General features: G+C 35.9%; 1 protein-coding gene across 1 annotated transcript in view; it reads right to left on the reverse strand.

The window, feature by feature from the left end:
- Nucleotides 1-3,516: 3,516 nt before the first annotated feature.
- Nucleotides 3,517-27,416, reverse strand: part of LOC147282617 (ferredoxin-dependent glutamate synthase 1, chloroplastic/mitochondrial-like) — a 30,276-nt gene continuing 6,376 nt past the window's right edge. The window contains exons 3-33 of the mRNA XM_086246703.1: nucleotides 26,903-27,345; nucleotides 26,667-26,798; nucleotides 26,327-26,425; nucleotides 25,682-25,752; nucleotides 24,310-24,406; nucleotides 21,080-21,172; nucleotides 18,906-19,051; nucleotides 17,261-17,420; nucleotides 16,878-16,988; nucleotides 16,533-16,748; nucleotides 15,486-15,643; nucleotides 14,716-14,845; nucleotides 13,847-13,905; nucleotides 13,527-13,632; nucleotides 12,623-12,719; nucleotides 12,191-12,306; nucleotides 11,865-12,062; nucleotides 11,647-11,757; nucleotides 9,974-10,213; nucleotides 9,782-9,880; nucleotides 8,479-8,574; nucleotides 8,176-8,373; nucleotides 7,802-7,876; nucleotides 7,483-7,611; nucleotides 7,288-7,386; nucleotides 6,339-6,481; nucleotides 6,140-6,233; nucleotides 5,445-5,683; nucleotides 5,276-5,354; nucleotides 4,334-4,417; nucleotides 3,517-4,117 (exon numbers count right to left, since the gene is read on the reverse strand). Coding sequence (XP_086102829.1) covers nucleotides 3,956-4,117; nucleotides 4,334-4,417; nucleotides 5,276-5,354; nucleotides 5,445-5,683; nucleotides 6,140-6,233; nucleotides 6,339-6,481; nucleotides 7,288-7,386; nucleotides 7,483-7,611; nucleotides 7,802-7,876; nucleotides 8,176-8,373; nucleotides 8,479-8,574; nucleotides 9,782-9,880; nucleotides 9,974-10,213; nucleotides 11,647-11,757; nucleotides 11,865-12,062; nucleotides 12,191-12,306; nucleotides 12,623-12,719; nucleotides 13,527-13,632; nucleotides 13,847-13,905; nucleotides 14,716-14,845; nucleotides 15,486-15,643; nucleotides 16,533-16,748; nucleotides 16,878-16,988; nucleotides 17,261-17,420; nucleotides 18,906-19,051; nucleotides 21,080-21,172; nucleotides 24,310-24,406; nucleotides 25,682-25,752; nucleotides 26,327-26,425; nucleotides 26,667-26,798; nucleotides 26,903-27,345 — 4,280 coding nt within the window. The 3' untranslated portion in view covers nucleotides 3,517-3,955. The remainder of the gene's footprint in view (nucleotides 4,118-4,333; nucleotides 4,418-5,275; nucleotides 5,355-5,444; nucleotides 5,684-6,139; nucleotides 6,234-6,338; nucleotides 6,482-7,287; nucleotides 7,387-7,482; nucleotides 7,612-7,801; nucleotides 7,877-8,175; nucleotides 8,374-8,478; nucleotides 8,575-9,781; nucleotides 9,881-9,973; nucleotides 10,214-11,646; nucleotides 11,758-11,864; nucleotides 12,063-12,190; nucleotides 12,307-12,622; nucleotides 12,720-13,526; nucleotides 13,633-13,846; nucleotides 13,906-14,715; nucleotides 14,846-15,485; nucleotides 15,644-16,532; nucleotides 16,749-16,877; nucleotides 16,989-17,260; nucleotides 17,421-18,905; nucleotides 19,052-21,079; nucleotides 21,173-24,309; nucleotides 24,407-25,681; nucleotides 25,753-26,326; nucleotides 26,426-26,666; nucleotides 26,799-26,902; nucleotides 27,346-27,416) is intronic.

The following is a 27,416-nucleotide window of genomic DNA, read 5'->3' on the forward strand; positions in this document are numbered from 1 at the left end:
TGTGAGGGTCGGTAGCTCGGAAGCTAGGAAGCTCGGAAGCTAGGGAGCTCGGAAGCTCGGGAGCTCGGAAGCTCGGAAGGTTTTTGCACCTCAACTGAGGGTAGAGAATTCAATGGGGAAAAGTTGTAAGTTTCCCACAGACGGCGCCAAACTGTTGATACTCAAAAATGATAAAGCAGTCAACGTCGAGTCGAACCACGTAGGCCCGTTGACCCACCACTGAGTGGATGACACGTCGAAGTGGGGCAGGAACGGGTAGCTGGGTCCGACTGGTGAGTAATGAGAGAGAATGATATCCAAAGCACCCTGCGCAAGTACACAAAAGTGAGCGGGAAGGGCACCGGTGTGGTGCCGGCCAAAGCTCCTCCGACGCTCAAGTCAGTGTTCAGAGAGATCTGAGAGCAGAGTGAGTGAATAGTATAATAATGATTTCAGTTGTCCTTTTGTGACAAGAAGGTACCTCTTTTATAGTACCTTTGGAAGAGTGTCAACCAATCCGGTGACGACACGTGTCCTTTGTGGTGACTTGTACTGTAGGAGCGCCACGTGGCACCGGTCTCGAGGATCCGAGTGAATTGACACGGGCCGGGGGCCCGGGAGGCTTGAGCTTGGGAGGCCGGAGCCTAAGAGGCCGGGGCCCAGGGGGCCGGAGCCCACGAGGCCGGAGCCTAGGAGGTCATGGGCTAGGAGCCCAGGAAGGGCTTAGTCTTTTGGATCTAAGCCCAAACAGCATGGTGTTAGGCTTTGTGTGACTTGTCGTTACGCCGAGATGATTAGTCGTATGAACAATATGCATTGTTGGTTAATTTATTAATAGTTTAAGTTTTTATGGTCCAATAATTAGGGTCCATTAGATTTTAGAGCTGGACCATTAATAATATTGGCATGAAGGACAATCAGCTCAGACATAGAGTGCGAGAGAAGAGAGAGCAGATAGAGAGAGACGGATGAAGGGGATGGGGCTGTTTGGTTAGGATCAGAACCGTTGGGTGTGTAGCAGATTCAGGTAGTGATAAAATTGTCCTTTTATAAGTTAGTAATTCAATGTCTTTTTTGTTAAGTTTATTAGTGATTTGGTACTAAGAGATAATTTGCTCGGGTTCGAAATCTCCAATTTCATCGCCCTCTATATTGTCATGTAAACTAAATATATTATTTGCATTTATATATTTGTCGATCTCTTCATGCACATACTGAGGTTACACGTGAGAGAGAATGTTAACTTAATTTATATATTGTTAGCCAACCAATTTCTTGAGAGTTTAAGTTTTTAAAGTTCAGTTCTTTTCATTTCTCCCATTGACAAATTTAGTTCCCTTTGTTATAGTATAAATAAATGGTATGAACTGTGCATATGTACTTTGTATGTAATATAAGTAGAAAGAGAAAAACTTGCATGTAATAGTACTTTGTATGTAATATAAGCAGAAAGAGAAAAACTTGCATGTAATAGGTATACACACACTCTTTCACAATGAATGGTCGCATGATGTTCATATGAGAATAGATGTATACATCCTTTGTTATACACACAAAGAGTGTACATATAAAGGCACATGGAAAACACAGGAGCAGTCAACAAACAGTCTTAGCACGCAATAACAAAACATAAAAAGCATATACAATGCATATATCACAGATTCAAAGTATGGAAGTTGGAGGGTCATTGCTAGAAATTTGTCTGCTAATCATATTTTATGAGTCCAGAAAGACCAAGGAACTTTCATAAACCTCAGGATCCTTTGGCACCTTCTCTAGCCGCCTGCACGCCTTGCATGCATACCTAATTTATGAGCAACCTAGTTTGAACTTTAATTTATTAAAGCATATATTATTTTTTGATTAATTAACTCATAAATTAATTATTAAAGCATACATTAATTAACTCATAAATTAAGGGAGGCGATTATTGCACTCTACTTTTCTCCTTTTTTTTTTAAGCTTGTTTTTATAATTTTTTTATAATTTGTATTCTAAGTTTACCCTTTATAGCTAGCTCTTGATTTTTAATATATTTTAATTTGTGTCCATGAGGCTCCCATCATTGAAATATGAATGCAAGTTCGTCTTATCCCTACTTATAGAGAGGTTGTTTCCCATTTCAAATTCTCAGTCTCATGGTTGTAATGGAACAACCTTACCAGTGGAATATGATACCTTTAAACCAATAACATAAAAAAATAAAATTATGGCAACAACATACCAGAGCCTTTTAATTTCAGAAACAAATTAACATCAATTCAAGATCCAAGATTTCTATTTTTCTTACAACATAAGATCCAACATTCATTATTTTCTTCTCTAATTTAGAGAGTTGGACAACATTTTTAGAAAAAAGAGATCCAACAAAGGATGTATAACTTCTTGGCGGCTGCGAAGGAGCACAACAGTTTTTTTTTTTAAAAAAAAAAACATTCTGAAAGATAAAAGCTATGAAGGGGTAGATTTGGAAACATAAGTAATAAAATTATATAAAAAAGCACTAAAGAAATAAAGAGAGTGCAAGAGAAGAAAAATGGAGTGTGAAAATCGTCTCCCTAAATTAATTATTTTGTGGTTGGCTTATTACAATACAATTGTCGCCTAATGACCATTAATTAAGCCTCCTAGGACACTTATGCGCATACTCCAACCGCAGTCATAGTAGGAAGATTAACCTGCAGTGATGCAATCACTTGTTTTGTAATTTGTATTTGAAATGGTGTAGTAGTCATTTTATTTATATTTTTGGTATGGCGTGTAGTAGTCATTTTATCATACCATCATCATCTTCAAATCTTTATCCTAATCATTTGAAACCCATATATAACGTATATACATTCTCGTCTTCCATTAATCCTTTCTATTACATGCAATGTCTCTTATTAAGGTAAATTTCCAAAATCTTTTCGTATTACTTCTTTGTATTTAATTTTGATCAGCCTTTTCGATTTTTTATTCTATTTTAACTTATCTTTTAATTATAAGTGCAAGTTGTAGTCTACGCTGTATAAACCACTAATACAACTAATACAAAAAATAATACCACTTTTATCCTCCACACTCGTGAATTCGATTGTTGCCCTGCCTCTTTGCTGAGTTCTTCATTATTATCCTACGTAAGCATTAATGAAAATATACAGAATTTCATCGTCGAGTAATTTTTATTTAGAAACAAATCATTTACATTCTGGTTCAGTTTAGTCCGTTAGGATCTAATTTCATTGACTGTTTACGTAATCACATATAAAGAGTATGTATGCACCAAGGTACTTGAGAAGTTGTACCACAAATATGCCAAAAAAGGATAAATTGGGTTTAAATAATATTCCCTTATTCATCCTCACACTCAAGGAATTATGATGTTTAGGACAGAATTTAACCGGCATTAATAATCAGTGAACATTGAGCATCCAAGTATTCACTGAAAACATTTTAAAAACCTAAAAGAGATTTATTCAAATTTGTAAATTACAACTGAATCAAATGCAATAAGTAAGACAATTCGATTCAAGATTGAAATTTGCTAATCTGAACTAGAGCTCAAAGTGAATTCCATTTTATTAATAGAAAGCAAGGGACAGGAATGGCAACCAATGTAGTGTTATCAAAGCTTTCACAAGAGTGAACTCTCAACTAAGCTTGAATTATCAACAGCAGCAGCTCTAACACGACTGGAACTATATGAACACGCTTGAAATTACTATTTCTGCCACAATCACTCACTATACAAACTGCACTAGTGACTAGTGGAAAAAATGTTATGATCAGGTTCTTAGACTCCAGGCAATGACAATGTTCTTCTACTTGTTGCTTTTTCTCACCAATGGTGCCAAGGACCTCCTAAATCCCAGTAATTAGCAAAGAGCTTTCCAATACAACAATTGTGTTTCTTCTATGATCTATACAGGGTGGGTTGGAGCTTTTGGGCTTTTTTTTTTTTTTCTATATTGACCTCATCTATGCCAACATCACTCTATGCAGACTGCAAAGTCACCTCACCAGCAGCTGTTCTCACATAATCTGCACAAGCCTCTGGGGTGTCTTCTTCACTCGGTGGAACCAGCTGCCAAAAGAGTGGTAAATATTTGTCCCAGTCCTTCAGGATAGCAGAGCCCTTTCCACTTCCAGTTTTTTCCTTAACCAAAAAATTAGTTACATTAGAACATTGCTTTTGAGTATTGGAATTGTGATGTGGGCATTACATAAACTAAGGATTCTAAGAGGGAATAGTGACAAGGTTGGAAGTTTAGTACTAGTTCCAAATTGATCACAATCATTATAAGGCATGCCTCTTTGCATGCATGTTATGAAAATAAATGCATTCTCATGCAGTTTGATTCGTTCAACTTACAACATGGGCCTCAATAAGGCTCTTCAGCTGCATCTGGCCAACAGGAGCATTCACTCTTTGGATCTTCACAATCTCCCTATTTACCTGTTCAGTGGTTTCCAATATGTTATTGAAGCTGATACTATGTAAATAAATGGAACGCAACCAACTATAGTAGTTTTGAAATGGTATTACACTTATTACCATGAATATTATGTAGTGAAAATATGACAATGGCTTTAAAATCAGAAGGGGAGGTAGGGGATTAAGTAGAGAAACATAGAGAACAATGCTCCAGTGCTCTTATAGTTTCCAGTAATGAAAGTTGAGGTGCCGTCTTCAATAGGTACGACAGTAAAATCATAGAAGTATCATATATCTTATATCTAGACCACAAATGAAAAAGATAATAGTCAAAATACCTAGGAGAAAAGCAGCATTATTTATTTATGTTGCAGAACATTTACATGAATTTGATGTCAGCTTTAGAGATCAGTTAACCAATAGTTAATGCAATCCACTCTCTATGACTTAACTAGAACACAAACTTGTTAGTTCAACCAAAAAAAAGGGAAAAAAGAGCACCAACTTGTTATGTTGCAGTGCCCTCGAGCCCTTATGACCATACTAAGTTAACTCTAATCCCTTTTTTCTAGACCCAAAGATGCGCTCACCACATTGGCCCCAATACCCCAAAAGGACAAGTTACTAGTGTGACTCCACATAACAATTTATTTAAATATGAAGAAAAATGCAGAGCAAATTAATGGACCTGCACAAAAATGAATATGAGCTACAGAAATGTTACCAGAACATTTGTAAACCCGAAGGATGCACTTTATATACTAATTTATTAGATATCAGATTGTAATGAAGAATACAATGTCTCTAAGGACAGTAGGACCATACAAAGAGGTAGAGGACAGCTGAAAGAAATGAAAAGAAAAGGGCATCACTGCAAACCTTGGGGATGAAAGTATCGTCCTCATCAAGAATGTATGCCAAACCTCCAGTCATTCCAGCAGCAACATTTCTACCCACTCTGTCACAAATCAAACACATAAGTTGCTTAAACATTAACTCTATGTTCTAATTTTCTTGTCCCATAAATATGTGAAGAGATGCTACTCACTTCCCAAGTACAACTACACAACCTCCAGTCATGTATTCGCAACAGTGGTCTCCGGTGCCTTCAACCACTGCTTGTGCAAGTGAGTTTCTTACAGCAAATCGTTCCCCAGCTTTCCCTCTAACAAAGATTTGACCCCCAGTTGCGCCATACAAGCAGGTATTCCCAACAATAGTTGCATCCTCAGGGCAAAAGCCAGTATTCTCAACTGGAGTGACAACCAACTCGCCTCCAGAAATACTCTTGTAGAAATGATATTGCCAATGTCAGACTTTTATGAGCAAATTGATTGACATATGAAATGGCTGCTCACACCTTAGACTAGAGAAAATAGTTGGCCGGTAGAGTTAGCAATCAAATTAGCCGAACTTGATATAACCCTATTTTTTATTATGTTAGTTGTCGTATTATCAAACCTCGAAAACATGTTCCTAAGATAAAATGCAGCCAATCACTTGAGACTAGCTCTTGAGCAAAGGAATCACTTTCAATGACAATTTTTCCTTTGTTTCATGTGAGAAGTCTATATGGTGATACCCAACTACTAAGCCAATAGTGTAATTATCACACAACTCCTGTACTTGACAGATTCGTAGCAATGCAAAATTTTCAACTAGCCAACTTAAATAATAGTTGAACTATATCTCTAGTTTAGTTGAACCTTTGAAATTTTGAAGAGTGCATTGAGAGATAGATACCTTTCCCACATAATCATTTGCCTCCCCAACAAGCCGAATGTTCATCCCAGGCGTCAAAAAGCAGCCAAATGACTGCCCAGCGCTCCCTGTAAAGCTGAACACAGTGAAGAAAACTTATTTAGCTTGCATCCAAATAAACAGAAATGTTGAGCAGGCCCCTTACAATATCTATATATGCTATGACAAAACTACATCTTACGTTATGTTCAGCTGGCCAGCAAAACCAGTGTCACCATATTTTTTTGCAACTACCCCTGCTATACGCCCACAAACAGCACGGTCAACATTGTATATCTTTATGGTCTTATGCACCACTTTTTCGTTCTCAATTGCATCTGATATCTGTACACAAATATATTTCCTCAAATTTCTGTTACATGTAGCAAATGCTTGCAGGTAAAATGGCAGAACGAATAAATCCTTTTTGTAAATATTCTAAAAGATAACAGCCTTTTACTTCAGCAAATGGTACAAGACAGGCTACCCTGGAGGAGTAACTTTTTGATGTTTTTAAGTGAAGTTAGTACCATCCTTATGCCTCAGCTGGGGGAGTTTTGAGGTCCCCCTTCAGAAGCTCAATTTGTTCGCTCTTTGATTGCATCTATGAGCTCTCTTTTCTTTTTCTTTTTTTCTTTTTTGTTTTTTTTATATAAGAAACAATGTCATTGATTAAAAGGAAAATGTACTAAAAAAGAGGACAAGAAGCCCACTGCACTAACAAAAGCTCCTCTTAACAGTAGCTAGAAAAAATAAACACATCAAAAATATATCCAGTGCATCAGAACAAGGTTTTAGGAAACAGCAGCACTCTAACCCGAAAATATAGAAAAGAAAGAACTGCCCCTAAACTATACAGAATACACATATACACCAACAATCAAATTTTTAACCTTGGATATACACATATACCAAAACTAAAAACCATGCACATTAATGTAATATAATTATACCCTGTGACAATCAACTATGTCGCAAATCACAATAGACATAATAAATCCTTCTTTTTCTTCAGCTACTAGTGCAATGGAGCATTTAGTACTTCAAACATTCAGATCAAACCTATATTAAAATCCCATCCTCTCTGAATGCTCATAAAATTGTTTGTTAGAGGAGTTGAAACTAGAGATTGATTGGATTCCAAGTGTTACCTCTTGATCTGCTAGTAAAATATCATCCAGAACAGGACCATTAGTATGAACATCCTGATTCCTGATCATGGTACTGCTCCATTTTGGTAATCCGACATTCTGAAATTAAAAGGAGAAGTTATACCACAGGAAAAAATTAGGTCAAGAATATTAACTGCAAAGAGTAGGAAAATAATGTATTATTCAGCTACATACTGAGAGAATATAACTGAGATCAAGATGCTGTGTTTTCATTAGAGATATATCTCGTGATCTTAATAAATCTGTCCGTCCAATTACATCGTCTAACTTCTCATATCCCAACTGTGCCAACATGCCTCTTACCTGGGAAAATTAATTTTAGAAAAAAAAAAAAAAACAATATTACATATGTATATTTGAAGATGAACCTTGAAAGGCTCAAGCATATAGGTGGTTAAAAAGTACCAACTGTAAACTAAGTAAAATCAAACTGTGGATGATTAAATGAAAGCACTAATCCTGTCATACATTAAAAAAGCAGACAGAAGGTTACCTCCTCAGCAACATATAAGAAAAAGTTGACAAGATCACCAGGCACTCCAGGAAATCGAGCACGCAGTTCTTCTCTCTGAAGATAAATAGCAAGAACGGAATAACAAAATGCAACCACAAACTCCGTTAGAAAGAAAAAAGATGAAACAATAACAAAATGGAATTGGGTAAACATACTCCCAACTAAGAATTTTTTTTTTCCTCATAATGTGGCTGTTGATGTTGCTTGCCATGTGTATTGCTCAAACCCACCCCAGGCATATGTCACATGTAGCACAAAACGAAACCAAATGGCAAGCCACATGGTGTGCCATGTAAAAACTGGAAGTGTATCATTACTCTGGACAAAATACAAAAGAAAAATAGTCTTGATACCTGACTGGCTACACCAACAGGACAATTATTTGTGTGGCAAATGCGGGCCATAACACATCCAGTAGCAATCATTGCCACAGAACCAAACCCATACTCATCGGCACCAATCACTGCAGCCATTAGGACATCAACTCCACTTTTGAAGCCGCCATCAACTCTAAGAACGACTCGTTCTCTAAGTCCGTTTTCAATGAGTGTCTGTAAAAAATTTCCATTAACCAAATAGCCCTTAAAGCATCTTTAAAGAACATCATTTCCAAGCAGCAGTAACCACTATTTAGTTTTTAAGTTCAATCGAATCACCTGGTGTGTTTCTGTGAGTCCTAGTTCCCAGGGACCACCAGCATGCTTAATGGAACTTATAGGACTGGCTCCAGTTCCACCATCATGCCCTGATATCTGCATAGTATAATAAAGAGTTTATTGTTCACGCGAAAAAGAAAAAGACCAAAAAGAGATTAGTCACAACTTCTGAAAGTTTCTTCCCCATTGCACTGATTATTGGACTATGCAAGTACATGCTTAATATAACCAAGACATTATCAAGAAAATTATATCAATAAATTTTTGAACGTGAAAACAGATGCACCCAATGAAAAAAACCATGAATACGTAGTTTAATATTACATGACCTAAAAGGCAGAACAAAAAGTAGGCATATATTAATACCTTATGCGAGATTTCCATAAATTATAAAAAAAGAAAAAAACAAGGATAACTTATTAATCTTTTGGGATATTTTATCCCTTTTATTCTAGTAGCAACCTCTTATAGCAGAAGGCCTTTTTCTTATTTGGCAATTTTTATGGTAGTCTTATGACCTCAATCACCAGAAAAGAACAAAAGTATGTAGCGATATCCAGTTTAATCAAATGATCAGTAATTGAATCCTTCACAACTGAGAAAGTGCTTGAGAAAAACGTTATATTATTTCCTAATGTTATTTATCTATTAATAACAAGTAACAAACATTGTTTATTAAAAAATTATATGTTATCCTAGGGTGAATTAACCTTGAAGTAGAAAGAAAAGCCAGCTGATAATCAAAGGACACTCCATGTACTTCTCTTTCAAAATGACCAAAATATGATATCATGGAACCAGACAGAATAAACCCGAAGCTGCTCCTTAAGGTTGTCTGTTAATATGGGGGCCATGTGCATATTCAATCCAATGCTTTACTATAGGATCAAATTGTGAACGCAACAACTGTCTTCTTATCATGTAAATGCCAAAAACCTTGTTACACTAATGGTATCAATGTGACTAGTTTAAAAATGTGCTCTGATGATAGGTATTGCATGACAACTTAATAAACTGCTTTGAACCTAGGAGAGAGCAGAAAAGGCAGAGGAAGGTTTTTTTTTTCTTTTCTTTCTAAAAAGAAAAATGAATACCATTTAGCAAAAGAAAGTGATCCTGATGGCACAAAGTATTCTCTTCCTAGTTACACACAAAAATGAATTCATCAGAATTGATAGATGCAGAAAGAGCACAGAGAAGGTGAAACACCAAAATATATCATCCTACTCAGTACATAAAGATTTATTTATTTTTAATGAGTAATATACTCAGTACATATAGATGATATGTCAAGAATAAGTACCTGTATGACATCAGCATTACCCTTTGCAACTCCAGAAGCAACAGTTCCGATTCCAGCTTCTGCCACAAGTTTTACTGACACCTTAGCTTTAGGGTTCACCTATTCATTCAGTGGACATTGGTCTCTATTTATCAGCAATCTGTAGATATCTCAGTAGAAATTAAACACACCCAGTTTACATCAAATAATCACCTGATGAAGGTCAAAGATCAATTGGGCAAGATCTTCAATAGAATAAATGTCATGGTGTGGAGGTGGAGATATAAGTGGAACCCCAGGTTTGGAATTTCTCAACCTTGCAATATATGCACTAACTTTTTTACCAGGCAATTGGCCACCTTCACCAGGCTTCGCACCTTGTGCAATTTTGATTTCAAGCTGATCGGCATTGACCAAGAAGGTTGGAGTGACACCAAAACGTCCTGAAGCAACCTGAAGATGTCGTAATTTCTTGTGATGCATTGCTTATTGGAATTGCATAATCAACTACTATTTCAATAACAATTATATAGAAACGCACACCCTGCTAATTTATGATTGAAAGTTGACCACTTTTGACTTATCTTCTCAAATATTTTCCTATCTGTTCAAATAAAATTGGGTGCCGCTATTCGGACCCAACTTTTTTATCTGTAGCCCCAACACACTTTTTACACCCACCTTCAATTTAAAAAGTTTAAAAACTTATTAGTACACCCAACATTTTTTCCAAAAATACCCTTACTAAAACCCAACAAACAAACTTAACCTATTCCTGCTCTTTATAACCAACAACAATACCTCACCACCCATCAACCATTGCCCTCTACATCAAAAAATTTATTTTTGGACTGCAATAGTTTGAATCCTAGTTATTTAATGTTGAACTTGAACACAAAAGGGAGAGTTTTGAAAAAAAAAAAAAAAAATTTCGGATTTTGTTCGGCACTAGTTAACTAAACAAGTATAAGGATGTTCGGCGGCAAACAACCGAAGGGGAAAAGAATGTTCGGCGACACACAACCAAACAGGTAGAAGGATGTTCGGTTAGCAACCACCGAACACCTTTTTTCTATATTTGTTAGAGGTGTTCAATAGTCTATGGCCGAAGGACAACACTATGTAGGGTGCTTTATCACCGAATGACTCATAACGTGTTCGGCTCTAGTGTGTCGAACATGTTGCAATTTTAGTTTTTGAAAATAAGCACTTGGTCTATTAAAACTCAAAAGAATGATGAAAATACTTCATTTAAAGACTCCCAAACCACAATTTAACCATCCATTCGTCAATATTAAACTTGTTTGCATCAATATGGAGAGTGTTATAGTGTGTTTACGGTTTTGATAGAGAATTGAGTGACGATGTGAGTAGAGAATTGATGTTGGGTATTAAGAAATGTTGGGTATACTTTCAAGTTAATTTAATTAAATTTTAATTAAATTTTGAAGTCCTTGAAGGTCAATTTACATTAGGGTAGAATTGAAAATTATATTTTTATTATAGTGTTGGGGATAGAAATAAAAAAAAATGGGTCCGAATAGCGGCAGCCAATAAAAATTAGCAAATAAGAGGAAGATCCTTGTATTCCAATACTAATGAATAGAGTACATAGGTGTTTCTATAGAACACCAGTACATCAATTGTCCTATTATTATGCTCTAGAAATCAGCCTTTAATCATGCTAACAGACAAGAGGAAACCTAACAAATTAGCCTTGAATTAAGCAAATCTAACAGGCTGTAAAGTGTAAACAGCTATATTGCCAACACTATATATTGGAACAAGGTAGTAACAGCTGTATGGAAAAAGTTCCATAATGGATTGCTTAAAGAGATGCACAAGGGAATCCATCTTAAGTTTAAGAAAAAGTTCAATGTGGTGACCTGCTTGATAGCACTTGTAGCAGTATCTCCATTTTGAAGACCTTTGAGATGTGGAAGGGTTGGAGAGTACCCATCAACGACATCGGTAAGTGGTTTCCAGCGAATAGGATCCTGAACAATGACCACACAATATTAATTTCCAAAATACAATCATCATTGAAACAATGAGTTGATGGACCAAAACGATACACTAAAAAAAAAAACTGGTGGATTCTTACCTCACCACCTTCTCCAGAATTTGATTTCCCACCTATTCTATTCATTGCAATGGCTATAGCCTCATGAGTTTCTCTTGAAATAGCTCCAAGTGACATCCCACCAGTGCAGAACCGTTCAACAATGGATACAGCAGGTTCAACCTTTCCCACAGGAATTGGAGCACGATCACTTTTGAACTCGATAAGATCGCGAAGAACCTAAGGTTAAATTAACAAGGTAAACATCAATATCAAATGATAATCAAATTCTGAAGTTTTCCTCTAAAAATCTGTAATGAATTATCGGAAAAGCCATAGAAGAAAGAAATATATGTTTGAGCACTCACATTCACAGGTCGGTTAGCTAAATGCTGCTGATAAACTGAAAAAGCACTTTCATTTTTTTGGCGAACAGCTTTGTGGAGCAATTTTGACATCTCTGGGTTGTTTCCATGATACTCACCTAATAATTAACAAATAAATAAGGAGTAGTCTTCAGGACTTCAGGCAGATAAAAAATTGATCAACAAAATCAAGCTAATGACATCAAGTATGAAAGGATTTGAAGAAAAGATAAATGCTCTGAGTTCGAAATAATTTGCATTTGGCAAAACTAAAGCCAGCATATCTATTAGCTTCTACCTGTAGTGCTTGCTGAAACTTCAAACAGGTTTAATTACCAAAATTTTGCAATTGATTTATTCATATAATTCTACACTTATAATGAGGTACAGTCACAATTCCTCGAAGAAATCAACATGTTTGATAAGAACAGTTACCTCCTGGTCTGAATTGTATAAATCCAAAATTTTCTAGTCTTTTAGCTGTATCCTCAGAGAAAGCCTTCACCCAGAAGGACAAAGTCTCCCTTGCCAGCTGTGGAAAAAAAAAAAAATCGAAAAGTGAAATCACTGGATATGTAAGTCAGAAGAGTGATAATTTAAACACAATGTTGTTAAGAAAGTCTCCTGCCAACAACCCAAGATTGGCTGCACACTTGGATTCAATTATTGTATGTTCTTTATCTACCACGTGGAGCAAATGGAATGCCAATTTTTTTAAAGCAGAAATTCCCTTCCAGTTAAACTCCTTTGGAAGATAATAAAATTCATCATAATAAATCAAACCTATACAAGTACATAACCCCTAATTACAGATAGCACTTTTAACAGGTCTTCTTTTTCTCAAGTTCAAAACTTTTTTTTTTTTTTTTCCTGAGAAGAAACAAAACTTTTATTGCTATGCACAACATATCAGTGGACAAGAGATCCACTTCAAGTTCAAAATAAATGATTGTCTGAGAAATTCATGCTTTAAAAATACAACCTGAGTGCATACTCACAGTAGCTAAGGTTTAAAATTTTATTTTTACACCGCTGATGCTCTTTTAATTCTTCTAAGTGCATTATATTATCATTCAGACATGAAGTATAAAGTTAAACACTCGGACCCGATTAAAAAAAAAAAAAAAATGAGCCAAAGTAAAAAAATACATGATATGTGGATGAGTCATTACAGTGCAATTTGAATTAAATATTTAAAACCTAATTTTATTGATCAACATTTTACTGAAATATACATTTTATATAATCCAAACATCGATATATATAATATTTATGTGCATGATGATGGTAGTGTTGTTCAATATGCAACCAAAATTTTCAACTTTTCCACAATTCTTACCTCATCAAAAGTTAATCCACCAATACTTGATATACTTCCACAAAATGCAAGATCAACAACTTCCTTGCCTAATCCATAAATCTCAAAAATCTGTGCACCGCAATAACTATGTACAGGAAAGTGGTAAAATTGCCAGTTAGCCAGATACGAGTAATAAACCTAGAGTAGTATGATTGTAAACTACTTAATTAAAGAAAAAAAAATGCTAAAAATGACTTGGAGCGAATGAAAATAAAAAAATAAAAATTCAGAATTCATACCTTCAAATGAAGATAAAAAAAAATAAAAAATATTTAAAAATAACAAATCAGAATTTGTACCTTGAAAGCAACGAAATGCCCATTTTGGAAAGAATTTTAAGAAGACCAGCCGTAACAGCCTAAAATAGTGAGGAGCAATCAGTTTCTGAGTATAATTTATTCAAAATGTGCAACAGACAAGCAGTAAACTTTGTCCATCATAATTAAAGTGTATTGAGAAAGGCAAGAAAGAACATATTAAGAGAAAAAGAAACTATTCCCAACATAATTTACATTAACAACATGGCTAAGTATGGGCTGCAAAAGTTATTGCATATATCATTATCCATGTAAAGCGGGCATTATAAATTTCATTGGAAACAGATGATATGAGACTAGGACGATCATGAACATTTTCAGATGATAAAAGCTTTATAGAGAAGAGTACCAAGTACAGACAAATTGTTATGCAAATCAATAGAAATACATCTACTTTGAACATGAATGCTTCCTAAGAATTTAAGAATACGTGGAGGAAAACAATGACAACAAACAATTAATTAGATATAAATATAATGCAAGTAAACTGGAATCTCTTCCACATTCTCTCCAATAACATCACATGTTGAAATCACCGTTACAATTCTATTAGAGATCATCTGATATGAAAACACAAGAACAAAACTTTGATTTAAGAGTTATCTCAATTCTCCAACTGCTTTTACTTTCAGCAAGATAATTCAACAAAACCACCAGGGGCACAGCCCACTACACAGGAAGTATACAAAAGAAATCCCACCCAAAACAATTAAAAGTTAGAGTAGAATATAATTACCTTAATATGATCTGCTGCCCTATGCAAAGTAAACAACCAACAACACAAACAAAGGCTTCACTTGAACTACAAATATACTTCTCAAAAATTTTACTTCTTATACTACTGTACTGACCTTGCAGAAGTTCTTTTGAGCCTGTTCAATCGTTACAGTAGGCATCTTCCCGTTCCGCATTAAATTTACTGTTTTATTACTCAGACGCCACTGCCGACACGTCTCCAATGCCAAGTATGGGCACACAGCACTGAATAGATCATTAAAATGTGTAATGTTATGCATTTTGAGAATGAAATGGTTAAAACGTTAAGGTAATCAAGTAGAATTACAAATCTTGCCAAATTCACACAGTGAACTTAAGGAATGGAAGCAGTGACAACAAGATGAGAAGAGAAAAGTTGATTGAAATATATGAAATACCAGACAAGCTATAATGGATGAATTATGGAGATCCTTAAAAACATAATAGATCCTTGCTTTATATGTTTTCTTAAAATATGGATTAGTCGCCAACACAGTTATTAGGAAAATTTCCCACATCTGTAACCGGTGCACTATAATGTGTTTTATGTTTATGGTACAAACTTTTATGATAGTCAAGATGTAATGTAAATTAATAATATGGTATAGTCTAATGTAAATTAATAATATGGTATAGTCTTGAGGTGGTGTTACTAAGATGAAGAAAATGTTTCAAGACATCAGTAATCTCATTTTTACACAAAGACGAGCAACTCAGACTAATTGGCATTAGACGCAGTATAAAAGTACACAACACTTTAATGACAATTACTTTAAATGTTAATCAGCATAAAAACAGCAAAGAAGAAAGAAACAAAGACACCAAAGTGTTCTTTCAGAAATAATTCACATGAAGGAAAATTGACCTTGCACCATATCCAATCAAACATGCAAACTGATGAGTGCTAAAGCACTGAGCAGTATCTACTATTATAGAAGCCGACATTCGCAAGCCATTTTGAATAAGATGTTGATGAACAGCACCAACAGCAAGAAGAATTGGAATTGCAGGGCGAGTTGCTTCCTGAAGTAAAGAGGAGAAAAAATAAAAGAGCATCACTGAATTGTTAAAAATTTTATCATCCACGGAAAGAAATGCCAATCTGCTAAAAGAAAAAGAAATAAGCAGGCACAATAATAAAAGCCTATTTGTTTGTAAAATTTTTGCATTCAACGAGCTATTCAACCTTATCATGTCTTAGACAATAGAACAATTGATACTTTTGACCACTTGGTTTGACATTTCAAGCAAGACTACCAAATGACAGCTCTTTTCATTGTGGGCAAGAAGACCAAAGTCATGTGGGGATGTTTCCTATTGACTGTGCTTTAAGTGTTTTTGAAGATAATGCAGGTGAAGGGATTAAGGAGTTGTGGGAAGAAGTTCGATTTTGGTCAGCACTTTGGGCATCTGTTTTTACAGAATTTAGGGGTTTTTCTTTCTCAAATTTATGGCCAGATTGGCAAGCTTCTGTTACCTGTTGTAGGGTCATTATGTATTAGAACAGATAAGCTTCTTGTTTCCTATTTTGTCTTGGCTTTTCCTGTAGTGGACCTCTTGTTCACTGTTTTTGTACTTTGTAACCTTATTGTTTATCAGCAATAAAATTTTCTATTCCTCAAACAAAACAAAAAAAAGACAGCTAGGTCTTACACCCTACAAACAAAAATTAATGGAGCAAAGTGCTGGGGAAAAAAATATTAACAAATAAAAAATAAAAAAAGGCTTTAGTGCAATCGTCCTCCGGAAAGAGGATACTCAAATAGTTGCTCTCTAATGAACATATTATCAATCAAAATCTCAATTTATTCTCACCATACAGGAAAGATGTCACATCGAGTTCAAACTAGTTGAAGTTGAGCAAAGAACAAGTTTTACATGAATATATAAAGAGGCTAAATTGAATCATTACCAGTTCATCAGACCGGTCAGACAGCACAAGCAATTGGCAACCATTTCGAACAGCTTCATCAGCAGCTTCACAAAGCTTATATAGCGTCTTTTCCAAGGAACCATCAACCCCCTTACGTATATCAAAAAATGTAGGTAAAACTTGGGGTCTCAAATGAGCATCCTTTAGCAACAACTCAAGTTCCCCTTCATTCAGTACAGGACTAGACAAGATAACCTGCCAAAACACTTAACTAATTTTAATTCTTGAGATCTATGTTAAAAAAAATAATACATAATTTTCATTTCAAGAATATTATAGTTGCCATCAAGTATAACCGAGGGTGGGTGGTACAATCTAACAAACCTGCGATGCATTTTCAGGTCGAACCTCCAAAATATTACGACGCTTTCCAATGTTGACTTCAAGAGACATCACCAACCCTTCTCTAAGAGGATCAATGGCTGGATTTGTAACCTGAAAAGAAAAATGAGTAACCAATGGGAAAACAAACAAATATGAAATTGACATCACTATAACATCAGAAAACTCTAATGAAAAAATAATAAATAAGTACAACACCAAAAACCAAAGTGTATGTAACTTCAATGGATTTACAGAGGAGACATAAAAAGGCTGGCATATAAAATAAAAAAGACAGCTCATATTACAAAGGAGAGTGTTATCAGAATAGGTAAGGTAGGAAGCTGCTTACAAGTTCAAATAAAATGGTAAGTAAATTAACAGACCTGTGCAAAGCGTTGCTTGAAATAGTCATAAAGCATATGCGGCTTCTGAGATAATATTGCCAATGGAATATCATCTCCCATGCAAAATGTAGGCTCCTTCCCTTGTGCAGCCATAGTCTCAATAACCATTTGGACATCCTCACTGGAGTAGCCAAATGCCCTGCTCCCATGAAAGTACAAAATATACAATCCTTATTCAAGAAAGTGATTATGTGATAAGTTGATAACCATATTCAAATTAAAACCTTAGCCATCACATAATACTGGAGACAACAATCAAATAGACCCAGTCAAATCATGTAAAACAGTCAGCCTGAATAAGTAGACACCAAAAGATACTTTAGCTTCAGTTCCTAGAAATTAAAACTAAATATTTGCTCTGAAGTTTCGATGCACAATTATTCAATGTAATTTTTTTAAATACGAAACTTACTTTCATTAAATGAAAATAAATGAGTACATTACAGTGAACAAGATGTCCACTATCCTAATATATCCTAGATAACAAGCTCAAAGCTGTTAGAAAAGCCAGCAAAGAGAATACATCAATGTAGCATAGTCAACAAGAGCCAGGCTCTAAGACAAAATTGCCTTCCAATTAGATGTAAAGACACAAAAAGAGAAGTCCCTGAATTCTAGAGAGAGTGACACCCATAATAATGCCCAAAACCAGACTCTCTCCTACAAATTATCCACTTCCCCCCTAACATCATAAAATATCCTTCTATATCTTCCCATCCAAACTACCCAAAAGCCAACCATCACAGAACACCTCCCCAACACCCCACCCCTCTTCTTCCCTCCAAAAAACTGATATCTCTCAGGCAGCAAAGCAGCACAAGAAGCCAGAATCAACCAACTCAACCCACCCTCCCTAAACAGCCTACAGCATAAAGGTAACGCAATTGGTCAATGTAGAAGCAGATGGTCCAAACTTTTAGCCCCAGTTCTACACATAACACACCAATGAGGAGATAGACAAAAAGGTCATCTCCTCTTAACCACATCACAAGTATTCAACCTTCCATGAGCAATAATCCAAGCTAGCACCCATACCATGGGAGATACTTTAGCCTTCCAGATTACATGAGGGGGAAAACGAGAAAAAGAAGAATTATCCATTAACTCCCTTGAAAATGACTTGCATAAAAATACCCTAGAAGACTTTAACCTCCAGATTCTCTCATCCTCCCCATGAGGGACCAACAATATCTAATTGAGACAACCTGTATAGACGAGGAAAAAGAGTGCAGAAAGCTGTTTCCCCAACCGAACACTCTTCTCAAAACCTCACCCTTTCCCCACTGCCCATTCCCCACCCCAAACCGACAATAAGAAGAAATTGAATGAAGGCCTTGAGAAATATCTTTTCAAGGGCATCGACTCGAGCATCCAATCACAATGTTGGAATCCCAACCATTCACATGTAGCCCATATTTGCTTTTGATCAGAGCATACTAAAGAAGTTACAGTTATCAGCAAAAAAGTACACATACTATAGCAATTAAGTAGGATCATCATTCATCTGCACTATTCCAGCCGAATAGCATGACTATAATAGCGATAAGAAAGAAACAAATGCACTTCTATGAGAGTGCTAACATATCTTGACATTTACAAATAGCAAATGAAATAGAAGACTCACTGTTGCCGCCTTAGTATTGCATCATTGTCCGCAACTGTGGCTGAAAGGAAGTTCACAGCCTTTAAGGATCGCATGTTTTCCTGGACCCACTTTCCATATGGATTTGACAAGGCTACTCGCTTTTTAACTTCTGTGTTCTCATAAACCTGGAATAGAAAAAAAGCAAATGCATCAACCTCTGTATGCTCAGGTTGAAACATGAGCGTAAAGGAACTTTATCTATGCAACATGTATTCACTTAAAAGATTTGAAAGAAGAAATTGGTGTAGCTAAACCGGTCAGTCAAGGACTTCTTAAGCCACTTAAAATGCAATATCAAAACACCCTGTCCTGATATTCTTAAAAGTACCCCACTTTCAATAACTGAGTGTCTAGTGCATTTGCCAAGAGAAAACATATCATGCCCCACTTAACTGCATATCAACCTCAAACATCATTGAGCATAACAATCCAGCTCAACCTGGGAAGTGTTCAGAAAATACTTGAGACAACTCAGTTTACAACACAGAGGACAAGATGTCCTCTGAAGGAAAACACAATCCTATAACCAGCATCTACCTAGAACAAAAGCAACTACAATATATATCAAAGACATCAACTGAAGGCTAAAAACACAATCCTATAAGTTAATAACCGGAATCTACCTACAACAAAAGCACTGCAATATATATCGAAGACATCAACTAGGCATTAAGAAACAACAACATTCCAATCTGGAAAAATAACAGAAAATGAAATCTCCCTAAACTCTGATGACAGCAATGCCCAGAGAGAAGCCCGAAAAACAAACCCTATCCCACAATTAATCCTCCTCCTCACCTTCACATCCTCGAATATCCTTCTATTTCCTTTCTAGCCAAACAGCCATTACCTCACATATTTCCAACACCAGCCCCCTGTTTCTTCCTGCAGAAGAAAAAAACTTGTGCTTCTCGCAAAATAATGCCACACATGCAGCTGGAATCACCCACCACATATTGGCCTCCCTGAATAATCTTAACCAAAGAGATCATGCTATCGGGCAATGTAAAATCAAGTGATCCACACTCTCGGCAGCTTTCCAGCACATCACACACCAATGGGGAGAAAGACAAAAATCCAAGCTAAAACCCTTACACAAGTATGTCTTCTCCTCCGAACCATATCACTAGTATTATCCTTCCCATAAGCGATAATCCAAGTTAACACCCTTAGCTTTGGAGGTACCTTAGTCTTCCATATTGCGGAAGAGGAAAGGAAATGAGAAAGAGAGGGATTATCTATCAACAGCCTCAACTCAAATAAGATATACAAGAAACAATCCCTAATGACTCCACCATCCACCTTCGCCTATCCTGCCTAGATAAAACGAACATAACACCCTCTAACCGGGATAACAAAGATGTGAGTTCCCCAACTTCCTTATCGTTCAAGTCTCTCCTAAACCCAAAATCCCAACTCTAAGGAGAAAGTTAAGGATTACACACATACTTGCAATGGAAGAATTATGATAATGTATATCAGCGAGGATAAGAATGCCACAAAGCTGTTTCCCACACCCACCTCTCTTCCTAAAACCTTGCCCTTTCCCCATTTCCAACAAATTGGGACAAAGTTGGTTACTTCAAAAAAAAGTTGGTTAGTAAAATTGTGGTTCTTATAAAAAAAGCTGGTTATTTAAAAAAAAAAAAAAAAACTATTGATCAAAAACAATAAAATTACATAGAAAGTGGACAAGACGGCCACTTAAAAGAAAGAAAAACAGAGCAAAATTACAAAGTTTAGTTACTGCTAAAATAGATCAGTAAAACACAACACCTAACACACAGCAGCTTGCCAATCTAACCAAATGTCTGTAGAAGATGAACCCCTAAATCCTGTGGAAATAGATGCCCAAAGTGAAGGCGAAACTGAACTTTTTCCAAAATTCATGAGCACATAAATAGGTAAGATCCTTTTATTTGCTGTAATTTAGTTAGGATAAAAAAATCCATCACAATTATTCAAAACCATCCATCTAATTACAGCACCAAGCAAAACCAAAACAATTCTATACAAACTTGACCGATCAATAAATCCACAGTTACTACCATTTTTGGAAGTTGGAACTAAATGTTCATTACAAAAAAATCCAAAGAATCGTATACAGGAATAAATGAACAGAAAATAATAATAATAATAAGCACTGTACAAACCTGACCACTTAATAAATCAACAGCTATCATCATTCCAGGACCTAGACGGCCTTTCATCGTAACTTTTGAATCATCCACGGGTAGAACACCAACCTGAACAAGACAAGGCACATCAAATTTCTTAAGTACATCAATCGTAAACCAGAGTCAACAGCTTCAAATGTTTAATCACATCAAAAACATTATGTATACAGCAGTGGAACACAACATATCTTTTATTATGCAATAATGGAGAAAGAAAGATACCAATTAGCTGTCTATTCAAATCCTTTTTCATGTAGATAATAATTCACCACTGTATAATGCCCATTGAACAAACAGTGTTGAATTGTAATGAAACAAGAACCGCATTTCTCTTTCTTGGAAGTAATGTTATGGGTTTTCAATTCATATATATTTTCTCGTCCCCTATATGTGAGTTCTATATCACTTCCAAGGACGACCCAACAAGACATGTCATCTATCTATCTGAACCCCATCACTCCAAACTTTATCTTCCCCTTGTTTTCCTATTGAGAATTCCACAAGACAATTCTTACTTACCCTTGTAGAATGTCCTTAGCTCAACTATGAAACCTAAAATGGTCCACAAAAATCCTCAACTTCTAACTTTAAAGCTGAAACTAAATCTTGAGAAACAAATTGCCTTGACTTCCCAAATCAATGAAATAAGACATTCAGTTCCTTGAATCAGACCATATGTTTCAAAAGCTTTAGAAAGCTTCTCACCCTATCCAGTGCATCTAAGATTTTGGCTGCAATTAATATTGTGGAAAGAAACAAAAGAACTTTGAAATTTACAATGGAGATGGGGTGGAGAAGTTATAGGACAAAGTCCGATTCTGGACAGCAGTAGTGGGCTTTGGTTTCTTCAGAGCTTAGGATTGATCTTTTTCAGATATATTCTGGAGAGCTGCTCTGTGTTAATTTGGTCACCGGGTGGCTCAGGATTCTTTTCATTTGGCTTTGATTTATTCCATTCCCAGCCTTTTTTTTTATAAAAATTTCCATGCCCAGCCTTTTGTTTTTTTTATAGAAATTCCCATGCGCAGTGATTGAATTCCCATGCCCAGCCATAGACCCACAACCCTCTATTCAGCTCTAATAGCATTTGATGTAAGCAAAAAAGAATCTAGTCCCACTTACAAAAGTATAGGAATGTGATTACTCCAACCACCACTGGAGCCCAGGTTTCTAATGGGAAATCTAGGAGAAGTCTTGAACACAATATAAGAGCATGTACAATGGCCTTGCTAAAGGCTATGCTAAAAGCCATATATAGTGGAATGGAGAAAAAACTCACTACAATGGCATGGCTAAATTTAGCTTTGGCTATGCTAAAGCTAAATAATCCACCACATATAATGGAAAATATAGCAAATGCTATAGTGGATGCCAAGAAACTTGTGGCCCCACATCAGGAAAAGCATGTGAGGAGAGAGAGAATTGGTGTTGTTTGGTGGAAGTTGATTGGTTGGGAGGAGAGAGAAGAGAGAGGTTGTTGAACATGCAGGTCCCGCAAGAGAGAGAAATGATGCTTCATGTGGGTGTTGGAGTCAATCTTCAATACACGTGGCTTGCTTTCATTGGTTGAACACAAGGTTAAAGCTTTTGTACCATTGGAGCAAAATCCACAAAAGCTATAACAAAAAGCTAAAAATAAGGCTAAATATAGCATTTAGCAAAGCTTTTAGCTTTTTTTCCATTGTACATGCTCTAATACTCCAAACTAGAGAAAGAACCTTCACAAATAAAGTGAACCAGATGTCCATTTTAGCAAAAACACTCGGACAAGAACAGCCAAAGCCACAAGGAACCAAGAAACTAGAAAATCAAAAAATATCCAAGCAGAATACAACATCCTAAGAGAGTAGTTTCCCAATCCAAGTTTAGACTGAAGAAAAGACAAGTCTAAATTCAGAAGAGACTGACACCCAAAGCAAGACCCAGAATCTAGCCTTGTCCCAAAAGAAACCCACCACCTCCCCCATCTTTACTGTTAAAAGTAAAACAGTTTATTTCAGACCAAACCAACCAGGAAATTTCCAGCACAGAACACCTTAGGACTCACCCCACCTCCAAAAGCATAAAACCTTTCAACAAATAAAGAATGACGAGAATGGCACCATCCTAAATATGAAAGGGTTTGATTTTGGGATTCTTTATGGACATCTGTATCGGAGTTCAGGAATTCTTCTTTTTTGGTTATTTTATCAGATTGGCAAGCAGTTCTACTTTAGTGTTTCGTGGTTAGAGGTTTTATTGTTGATGAGATGTTGTATCCTACCTGATGTAGAGTTGCTCTTGTAGTTGTAGGTGTCTTGTATAGCTTTGTATTGCAGTGGACTCCTTGTTCACTGTTTTGTACCCTTTCTTTTTATTAATGAAAGTTATGTTTCTCATAAAAAAGTAGAGGATGGCACCACTCAACTCAGTCTAGCAATGTGAAAAAGCTAATACCAGAATCTTAACACCACTGGACAATGAAGGATAAGGTGATCGATCCTCTCAGATGCACTTTTGCACATAGTACACCACTGGGGGGCAAGGCAAACATAAGCCCTTTACCATTGAAGGCCTTCACAAGTATTCACTCTCCCATGAGCAACAAACCAAAATCTTCAGAACATACTGAAGTATTACTGCAGAACTATATACTACAGGCTAGGTGCTAGCCCTTTCATAAGACATCAATTGTAATATTCTTCTACTCCCTAACCCTAAGTAGAGTTTTAGTATTCCAGACAGCATTAAACTTTTTTTAAAGAAGCCAAATCTTAACCAACCCATGTCGAAAATACATTATCCCAACACAAAATGAAGTACACCAGATACCTGAAGTAAAGCAAACTTGGAGTCTAAAAAAACATTTTTGATTCCAAAGCTCAAATCTTAAAGCATTGTTCCTCCTTCCTCTAGCCTTCTCAAACAGCATTAATAACTTTTCTCCTTTTTTAGGCAACCTCTTAGCATTTCGAGAGATCATTAATAATTCTTGCAGATTCTGAACTCACTCTTTCACTACTATTAATGCCTGACTCTTAGACAATCACTAACAACTAGATACCATTAAAAAGCTTTAAAAACTATCTGTATCATTGTCAAAAGCCCAAGTTAAGCTCAACCCTCAGCAGTGAGACAGTGGCACGAGCCAAAGTTCTCCAACTGTCCAAACACTGATATTTTATCAAACATTAAGAATTTTCAAAAATAAAAGAAACAGAACGCACCTCAGATGCAACATAGACAACATTATCAGATGTCCGCCAATACCTAGCTGGGCGAAGTCCATTGCGATCAAGACAGGCCCCAACTGTTTTTCCATCACTGTGCCATATGATTTAGAATAGCAACAATCAGAAAGAATAACTGTATATTGACAAGAATAAAAATTTGGAAAGCAAATGTGACTCAACAATAGGACATTCTGCACAGAAATCAGTCATCTAGAATTTTTTTTAAAAAAGTGCACAGTTGAAAGGGCTTAAAAGAAATCGCAAAGCAATAGGGCAAATATCAATGATCCAGAGACATGTATTTGACACACAACTATAATACTGTAAGAACGATAAAATTTCATCACAAACTTGGTTTTTCTAGCCTTTTAGCCACAAGAGATTGTACAAAGCAATAGGGAAACAAAGAAAAGAAGACCTACTTTCACCTCATTTATGGTAGTCAACTACCCAAGGATGAAAGAATCAGTGTCCGTGGAAATATCAATAGTCCGGATTTACGGAAATATCAATGGAATTATCCGTAAAATTATGAAGGTGACGGAAATTTGTTTACAAGCATAGAAATTTTGAAGGGCATTGTAAGATATACCAAACCAATCAACAATGAACCAATTGAACATATTAACTTCATAAAATAATAAATTCATTATAAATAAAGGGCATCTGGCTGTTGCCCATGTCAAACCCTGGCAAAAAAAGCAGTAGTCTATGTAACTTTAGCAGCAGACTTAGCTAATTTTTGCAGCTTATTGGTTCAAATCAAGCTGTTGGCTGGATTTGAAGATTTCAAAAAATTTCCACCACAATTTCAGTGCCAGTGGAACTTTCAATATATGTCACGAAAATGAGGTAGAAAGATTCAATTTCCACTGAGACAGAAATGGTGGAAGAAAACCCTTCCACCCCATTTTCAGTGTTACTGGTCTCAAACAAATCGAAATATCGGCTGATTTTTCATCCTGGTGAGAATAGAATATAGTTCTCAAACCAAAACTAACACTATAAGACCGTCTAGTCTGCTAGCCAATGCCTGAAACCCTAATGCTCTCACCATGCACATCAAAATAAAATTGGATCATTTGCCACTAGCTGCAGATCCAGAAGTATGTAATAAGAGTTTGTATACAATTAGGGAAAATGATATTTAAAGCAGTAGCTAACCAGATGCAAAACTGAAAACAGGGACAGTGTTATACTGTTTTTAGGCACAACAATGAAATCAAAATCATTAAACATATACCTTTTCAGTTAAAAATACAAATGAGACAATGCCAAAAGCCAACATGTTCTTTTAGTTATGCAGACACTAAGATTACATTTAATTGTTCTTTAATACAGCAAGAGTTGACCTAGGAAGCTTTACCTGAATAACAGTAAAGCAGGTCCATCCCAAGCCTCCATCTGACCCTTGTAATAGTCATAAAAATCAACCACCTAAAAGAAAAAGAAATAAATTGAGTATATAGATTTAATATAACCAAAATGTGGGATAACTTCATGATGCAACCTGTTTCGTTAAGGACACAATATGTTTAGCTAAAAGTACAAGAATTCTGGAATATTGCCAGATTTAGGACAAATCCAGAAATTTGGGAGTAAGAGAGCAAACTTCTCCTGTTACTGTATTGTCCAATTCAACAACTGATTCGTAATACTTTGGCAAGCCATATTTATCCTATTAACAAAGAAAACAAAGAAGACTAAACTACCCTTGTAAAAGTAACTAACTGCACTGGCAGCCAAACAAACAACCAGCAAAACTTGCAATGACTACATCACAAAATTTAAAAGGGTCAAAGGTGTTAAAAGACAAAATACAATGATGCAACCACAAGCACCACATCTAGGAAAGGAGGAGACAAACTATAGATGAATTGACATTTTGGTCAATTCATAATAGAGTGAAGCCATGGATTCTAAATGGGGCTTAGATACATGCACCACATCTGGGAAAGGAAAGACCAACAATAATAAAGGCACAGAATGGTGAAACATCAACTTAGAGTACCTCAGGATATTTGATCATCAAAGTCGGGTGATTTTTGTATCCCTCTGGGACAAGAATCATTAAAGCCTCCTCAGCAGTTCGGCCACTTCTTAGTAAGAACTAAACACAGATAAAGAAGAAAGAATGAAAATAAAAAATAGTCAACTTGCAAGAAATTTAATCAGTAGAAATAAAAATAAGTATAAACAAGTTCTAGTCAGCCACAAAGGAATGCATGTTTTGAAAAAAAAAACAAAAATAAATGGAGGCGCACAAAAGTTTGAAAGAAGTATTTGGGTGGCAATGTACATCATAAAAAAGCTCTGTAAAATTATGATAACTACATATGTTTAGTTCATACTTCAGCTGCACTGTCAAGATTTGCAGAGTCTGATCCCTTCGGATTGCCGTATGGGCGAATTTCATTTTCACGACCATTCCATACAGGTGACTTCAATGAGGCTTCACGAGATTGCATCCAGTTTAAGTTTCCCTGAACATAAGTGTGGTGTCATCTTATAAAGATGTAAGTGTAACTCATACAACCAATTTAGACCTTATCATTCAGAGAACTTATCAAGTTAAAGGTAAGAAAACCTGTATGGTATTAATCTCTCCGTTGTGACCAAGTAACCTCATTGGCTGTGCAAGGGGCCATCTGGGATTGGTATTTGTGCTATACCTTCGATGATAGATGGCGAAAGGGGATTTATACAGGTCACTTTGGAGGTCAGAATAAAATAAACCAAGAACTTCTGAGCGTAGCATTCCCTTGTAAACTATTGTTTGATTGGATAAAGAACAGATATAAAGCTCATTTCCCCAAATTTCGGAGTTTGCTGCTCTCTCAATTAACTTCCGGCATATGTACAGTTCTCGTTCAATGTTTTCAACATTTTCCTCTTTAACAACTTTGACAAATACCTGTTGTATGCTGGGCATTGTTTCTTTTGCATAGTAGCCAACTATAGAAGTATTCACAGGAACAGGTCTCCATCCGAGCACTTCAAGACCCTCTTGATTAAAAATATTCACAATAACTGCAAAAAAAAAAATATATATATATATATATATATATATAATTTTTGGTCAAACAACAGATTATATGAAC

Source organism: Dryas octopetala, chromosome 6 (genome assembly GCF_963921425.1).
Source record: "Dryas octopetala chromosome 6, drDryOcto1.1, whole genome shotgun sequence".
Lineage (NCBI taxonomy): Eukaryota > Viridiplantae > Streptophyta > Magnoliopsida > Rosales > Rosaceae > Dryas > Dryas octopetala.